Source organism: Nanorana parkeri, unplaced genomic scaffold, assembly GCF_000935625.1.
Source record: "Nanorana parkeri isolate BGI_ZX_2015 unplaced genomic scaffold, ASM93562v1 scaffold191, whole genome shotgun sequence".
NCBI lineage: Eukaryota > Metazoa > Chordata > Amphibia > Anura > Dicroglossidae > Nanorana > Nanorana parkeri.
In genome coordinates this window covers 1,416,982-1,424,110 of record NW_017306459.1, presented here as the reverse complement: position 1 = coordinate 1,424,110, position 7,129 = coordinate 1,416,982, and the positions used below count along the sequence as shown (strand labels likewise).

Here is a 7,129-nt window from a genome sequence, read left to right as displayed (position 1 = left end):
TTTTTTTATTTATTCATTTTTATTAAATATTTTTACTTTACTTTTAAGGGCTTTGGGGAAATATTAGGGATCTAAACAGACCCCCTGATATTTCCCTTTTAAAATCGAAAAAGAGATTCCTCTCTCTTTTTCTGCAGCCCCTGTAATAAATGAACAGGAATCCTCTATACTGAGTGTTCCTGTTCATGTATAACTTGTGGAGATAGTATGTTTACCATGTCCACAATCATGAATGAACAGGATGTAATGTAGATTACTTCCATTCATTCATAATTGAGGATATAGCAACCATACTCTGCCCTCAATTACCGTATTTTTCGCTCCATAAGACGCACTTTTTTCCCCCCAAAAGGAGGGGGAAAAATGTGCCTGCGTCTTATGGAGCGAATCCCGACGCCCGAGACATGCGGTTTCAGGCGCCGGGCGAGTAGTAGGAGCCACTGCTCGTTTAATACGAGTGATCTAATGAGATCACTCGTATTAAAGCCGAGCAGCGGCGGCGATCGTATTCAGCAGTGGCGGCGATCGTGTTCAGCAGTAGGAGCCACTGCTCGTTTAATACGAGTCATCTAATGAGATCACTCGTATTAAAGCCGAGCAGCGGCGGCGATCGAGATAACCATAGAGCAGACGAAGAACGGACTTTCTTCGTCTGCTCTGTGTGATCACTGAGACCGTGGCGCTGTAATCACAGCGCCACCTGTCTCAGCGGTCACTAACTGCAGCTTCTGTCATAGAAGCTGTGACAGAAGCTACAGTCTGTCGAGTGCTCCATAAGGCGCACCGGACCTCCCTGCGTCCTATGGTCCGGTGCGTCTTATGGACCGCAAAATACGATATGTACAAACACTCAGCGATCACTGGTAGAGCTGCAGCTAACGATTATTTTCAAAATCGATTAGTTAGCCGATTATTAAGTTCGATTAATCGGATAAACAATAAAATACATTTTTAAAAATGGCTCCAGTGATGGACTACTAGTTTGTATTGAAATGGCACTCCATCACAGGAGCAAGCTTAAGTGTACACCTGTCCTGACCACTGGAAGTGTAACATTTACTAGACAGCTTGGCCAATACGGAAGGGCTCCTGCATATGAATTTTCATACAGTATAAAACAAATACACCTGTATTGGTGGCCCCCGGGAGCCACAGCTCCTGCAGTATTCTGTCCATAGCAATGTATGGACACAAAATGATGTACTCGGGTATACGCTGGCTGCTGGCATTTGGGGGCATACACCCAGGTGCACCGTTTTCAGCCCACACATTGCTGTGCACAGAAAACCACAGGAGCTGGGGCCCCGGGCACAACAAATAAAAGATGTATTTTACACTGTATGGAAAATATAGTTGTATTTGCTCTGCAGTCTGAATGTGCTCAATTGCATGCCAGTGTGCAGGAGTCCTAACTAAGCCGTCGTTCACACCTGAACGTTTTGTAGCGCGTTCTATGCTCAACGAATGCTCTATAAAACGCTCAAAAATATCAATCCCATTGTATTCAATGGTCTCGTTCCCACCTTGGCGTATTTCCGCCGGTCCCTAACGCCCTACAAAAGCGTCCACGCCTGAAAAGGTACATGTACTACTTTGGGCCGGTTTGTTGCGCGTTTCCATTGGGATACAGCCAAGTAGCCTTCGGAAACGCGCGACAGTTGCGCAACTTTTTTACCGCGGATCGCGCATATGCAATACGCCTAGGTGTGAACGAGACCTAAGGAGCCCAGATGTCCCCGGAAATGATTGAAAACCTTGTGAACACACAATCTCCCCCATGTTGTATATCATTGATCTTACAAATCAAAGAACCAGACACTACTAATCAACAATCCCCCAATGCAGAGGCTGCAGGTGACAACATTACTGTATTGTCTCCCAACTATCATAGAAGGGGTCAGTGCTACAGATCAGGAAGAGGGGTGCACAGGGTGAGGGGTCCTACCCTGGATTGACCCCCAATGATCACAGAAGGGGTCACTGCTGCATACCAGGAACGAGAGAGCACAAAGTAAGGGGTCCTCCCCTGTATTGACCCCAACTATCACAAAAGGGGTCAGTGCTGCATACCAGGAAGAGGAGTACACAGGGTGAGGGTCCTCCCCTGGATTGACCCCCAATTATCACAGAAGGGGTCACTGCTGCCTACTAGGAAGAAGGGTGCACAAGGCAAGGGGTCCTCTCCTGTATTGACCCCAACTATCATAGAAGGGGTCAGTGCTGCATATCAATGAAGAGGCGTACACAGGGTGAGGGTCCTACCCTGGATTGACCCCAATGATCACAGAAGGGGTCACTGCTGCATACCAGGAAAAAGGGAGCACAAAGTAAGGGGTCCTCCCCTGTATTGACCCCAACTATCACAGAAGAGGTCAGTGCTGCATATCAGGAAGAGGCGTACACAGGGTGAGGGTCCTCCCCTGGATTGACCCCCAATTATCACAGAAGAGGTCACTGCTGCATACCAGGAAGAGGCGTACACAGGGTGAGGGTCCTCCCCTGTGTTGACCCCTAATTATCACAGAAGGGGTCACTGCTGCATATCAGGAAGAAGGGTGCACAAGGTGAGGGGGGTTCTCCCTTGGATTGACCCCCAATTATCACAGAAAGGGTCACTGCTGCATACCAGGAAGAGGGGTGCTCGGGCACACAGCTCCCTATGGAGATGACAGGGATGATGGGGCAATGCTGCACTCACCCTCAGTGCTGAGTCTGCAGAAGGGCCGGACCAGCTCACAGAAGGACAGCTGGTTTTTCCTGGCCAGTTTCTCGGCCTCGTCACTGCATAACGCCGCCACCTGCGGTATGAACGAGTCCTGGAGGAACTCCTGGACGGAGAGCAGGCACTGCGCCATCCCGGGCCTAGGCACCGGGGCCCGGCCTTCCCTCACAAAGCGACACTAAACACCCAAACCGATCAAGGCACCAGCATGGCCCTGTACCTAGTACAGGGGGCTGCTCACTGCGGGAACAGAAGTGTTGCTGTATAGGGCCGGTACAGCGCAGCTTCCTCCTCCCTGACACACTCCGCCCGCTCCCGTCAGCCGGTTCCAGCCTGTCACGTGACTTCCGTAGCTGTCACCAGGGCAGGAGAAGGCGCGCTCCCGGGCGCGAGCATACAGCCATCCCGTGGTACTGCCTCGTTCTACAGCTGGCGTGACGTCACACAATGCTGAGGGTTTAGGCTGTGCTCCCAGTGTATTCCATTTAAAGTGAACGTTTCACTTACTTGTCTGTATGAATACACACCTGACATGTCACAGTATACAGCAACAGTATAATTCTTCAGAAAAGAAAAGCTGTACATATTATCATTCAGGCTGGCCATACACACTACAAGCTGATTGTGCAATCCCTGTTTTATGAGGACAAACCTAAACAATCAATGCAGGTTGCATGTCCTTAGATTACATTGTTGTTGGCAGAGCTGAAGCAGATTGCAAAATCAAATTGTATATCGTAGCTTCAGATTTAAAAACAGTCCTTGTGCTCCAGACAAATGACTTTGTCTACTACCGCCATTAGGATTGCCACCTGTCCTGGATTCACCTGGACAGTCCAGGTTTTGAGTCCTGTATGTGCTGTGTGTGGGTTTCAGCTGGCCTGTAACCTGGAAATAGCATATACAGGACTCAAAACCCAGACTGTCCAGTTTAATCCTGGACAGGTGGCAATCCTAACTGGCATGCCAAATAGCTGACATGCCTGGCCTAGACTTAGGCCTCATTCACACTGAGGCGCTTTGTAGCGCCTTTCCCTAAGCCTTCGTTCACACCTAGGACACAGCATTTTTGCCCGATTTCATCTAGTGTTTTTTGCACGTTTGTCAAGTGTGTTGAGGCATTTTCGAAAGCGTTTTTACACAAGTTTTCAGCTGATAATGTGCTTCTGTGACAAAACGCACATAAAAGTGCGAAAATGCTTGCACCGCACGTTTATAAACGATTCCATTGAAGTCTACAGGACCAAAAGCACAGAAATCTGCAAACAAGTAGCTCATGCTCTTTTTCAAACAACAGGCATTTTTCTACAGGCGACAGAACGCTCAGGTGTGAACAGGGGCTATAGAAAACAATGGGTTCAGCGTTTTGGAGCTCCGAGCTTCAAAACGGCAAGGTGTGAATGGGAATCAAGAGTGACAATGCTCAATAAAGAGGGATCCCAGTGTTTCCAGTGGCCACTGTTCACACCTGAGCGCTGTGTCGCTTGTCGCCAGTCACATGAAGCCCGAAAAAGTAAGTTGTGCGCTTTGGTATCAAAGATTTTAAGGGGAGTGCCTGAAAAATGTATGATTATGCTCCTGTACTGCTTGTCACATCATCATATTCATAAAACGTTTAACAAAAGCAAGTATAAATGCGCAAAAATACGCCTCTAAACCTGGCTGCTCTCATTCTTAGGTCGGAATGATGCCAATCGCTCTCTGCAGGATGAACGACTGTTTCCTCTCCCCCAGTGATCAGACTGCAACATTGTAACTTTGTAGCACTTGACAAGGTGACAAGGTAACAAGGCCGGTCCACACATCTGGGTTCAGGTTGGGCTGGCTGTGTTTTCCAGCACAGGCAGAATGCAAGACAAGGCAATTTGCCTTGTCATGGGTGGGCTCGGTTCACACCACTGTGTTTCGGTGGTGTGCACTTAAAAAAGTACAGCATGCAGTACTTTGTGTAGGCGCACTGTAGTGAGATACGGTGCAACCGCATCGCGGTGAGTGCATAGAACTGAATGAAATGTCACTTGCGGCTCAGTTGAGTGCATCGGCACTGTCCCAGGGACAAGCAAATCAGTACCCACTGGGAGAGCAGGTGCTGATTTATGTCAGACATTTAGGACTTGTTCACACTATATCCAGACAGGTGCGTTTTTTATCTGCACCAAACATGCATACACAGTAATTCCAATGGTTTTAAATGGGACTAGTTGACACCATTGCCTTCGATTCCAGAGCTTTAAAAAAAAAAAGAAGTACAGCAGCGTGCTTTTTTTGCACCGGAACAAGCACAAATGCATGTAAATGCACCGGAATGGGCTTAGACCCAAACCAAACCAATTTAAGAACAAAAAGAAAAAAAATGCACCGAAACGCATTAAAAACAGTCTGCTTCACACTTGTAAACAGACCCCCAGCTGCAATGGTACATATGGCATACATCAGCAGCAGCGTAAAGGTGCCCATACACCTTACAATTATCTGCAGATTTTCTGTGGTCAGATGGAAAAAGTGCAACAGATTGGCCCAGATGGAGATTACTCCATCCACACAGTTAAGTGTAGATGGAGGAATCTGTTGCACCTTTTCCATCTGACCACAGAAAATCTGCAGATAATTGTAAGGTGTATGGCCAGCTTAAAGGTGTCCATACAGTGTGCGATTATCGCGGGAAATCCCGCGATCGTAGGATAATCGCAAAGTGTATGGAAGGCGTGCAACTGTTTTTACTGTACGGTCGCATGTCTTTTGTCTAAGGAGCATGTTGTGGCATGCTTGGGAGACAAATGCCGAACGGGCCGGTGTGCGCACGCTATTTTACCTGCTCTGGAACGCTCTGGTACGAATGCAAACGCATAAAAACGCATGCAAACACCCTGGAACGCACTAAAAGCCCATTCTAAACGAGAAAAAAGAATGTTTTTAACCAAAAACGGCCCGGAACGCAGCAAAAAACGCGTCACAACCCACTGCACTGCGTGTGCAATACTCATGCGGATCTGGTCTGCATTTGGTGTGAACAAGCCCTAACAGGCTCTATAATAATACATTCTGCAAGAGAGCTGTAAGTGTGATGGGATGCATAGAGGAGTGAGAAGACTGCTATATAGTTCTGCTATCTTTGCTCTCCATCGTTTGATAGCCTGTACCAGCCTTTCTCAACCAGGGTATCGTGGCACCCTGGGGTGCCCTCTGGCTTCCTCAGGGGTGCCTTGAAATTTTCACATAGCATCATGCCCATGATGTGAAAGAAGAGAACTCTGGTGTGAAGGGGGGCTTGCAATTTGAAGAGGGTCTCTTAGTGAGGGAGGGGAGCTTGTGATGTGAAAGGAAGGTGCTCCCAATGTAAAGGGGGACTCTTATGTGAAAAGTGGTATTCTGATTGTGATCTTGCATGGGGTCCCCCATTAAAATTCATACCAGACCCCTATCCGGGTTAAGGGTCTGGGATGGGTTTTGGAGGGACACCACATTATTTTTAAGGCCCCATTCACACCTAGGCGTATTGTAATATGCGCATCTGTCGCGCGACCGTCACGCGTTTTTTTACCGCGATTCGCGGTAAAAAAGTTGCGCGACCGTCGCGCGATTCCAAAGGCTACTTGGCTGTATCCCAATGGAAAACGCCCTACAAAACGGCCCAAAGTAGTCCCGGGACCTTTTCAGGCGTGGGCCGTTTTGTAGGGCGTTAGGGACGGGCGGAAATACGCCTAGGTGGGAACGAGGGCATTGACTACAATGCTATTTATTTTTTTGACCGTTTTGTAGCGCGTTCGTCGAGCGTAGGACGCGCTACAAAACGGTCAGGTGTGAACTCAGCCTTACAATGACAGTTTTTACATTTTAGACTGCGGCGCCTCAAGATTTTGGATGAAACAAGGTTGAGAAACGCTAGTTTGTACAGTGGAAAAGTAGTCCTGCATGTAAAGCAGAGGACAGTCTACCCCCAATACTGTATTATATACGAAAATAATCACATGACGGAAGGATCTTAACTTGTACAAAGAGCATCGTTATCCAGGCGAGCCTCAGGCAACATGGCGTCTAATACACAGCATCCTTTTGTTTCCGTATGAACCTAAAGCGGGCGGAACCTGACAATTATTTTGGGTGTCTTGTTTAAGAAATCAGCTCATTAACATTGTAGCAGCCCTTCCCAGCTTCAGGAAGTGAGACAAGCATGTTTATAAATGATATGAAGAGATGTAAAGCTGGCCATGTGAAGATGAATTTGTTCAGTTGGTGGCCCTATCAGCAGTCCTCCATCTGGCATCCTTCGATCAGAAAATTGAAAGAGCCAGTTGTAAACTTTTTGAGTGGACAGTGACACCAGCCAATCATCTACCTTCACGGTTCAGGTATTCTCACAGCAGCAACCCACTGCTGTCAGAAAACAATAGCCAAGCGGGAGATTTG

The 7,129-nt window shown here is 47.7% G+C and overlaps 1 protein-coding gene across 3 annotated transcripts in view; it reads right to left on the bottom strand.

Annotated features, from left to right (window-relative positions):
• The window catches only part of TRAPPC8 (trafficking protein particle complex 8), a 72,557-nt gene extending 69,420 nt beyond the window's left edge, over positions 1-3,137 (bottom strand). For all 3 annotated transcript variants that reach the window (XM_018555314.1, XM_018555316.1, XM_018555315.1), the window contains exon 1: positions 2,699-3,137. In XM_018555314.1, the coding sequence (XP_018410816.1) occupies positions 2,699-2,855 (157 nt within the window). In that variant the 5' untranslated portion in view covers positions 2,856-3,137. The remainder of the gene's footprint in view (positions 1-2,698) is intronic.
• Positions 3,138-7,129: the final 3,992 nt, after the last annotated feature.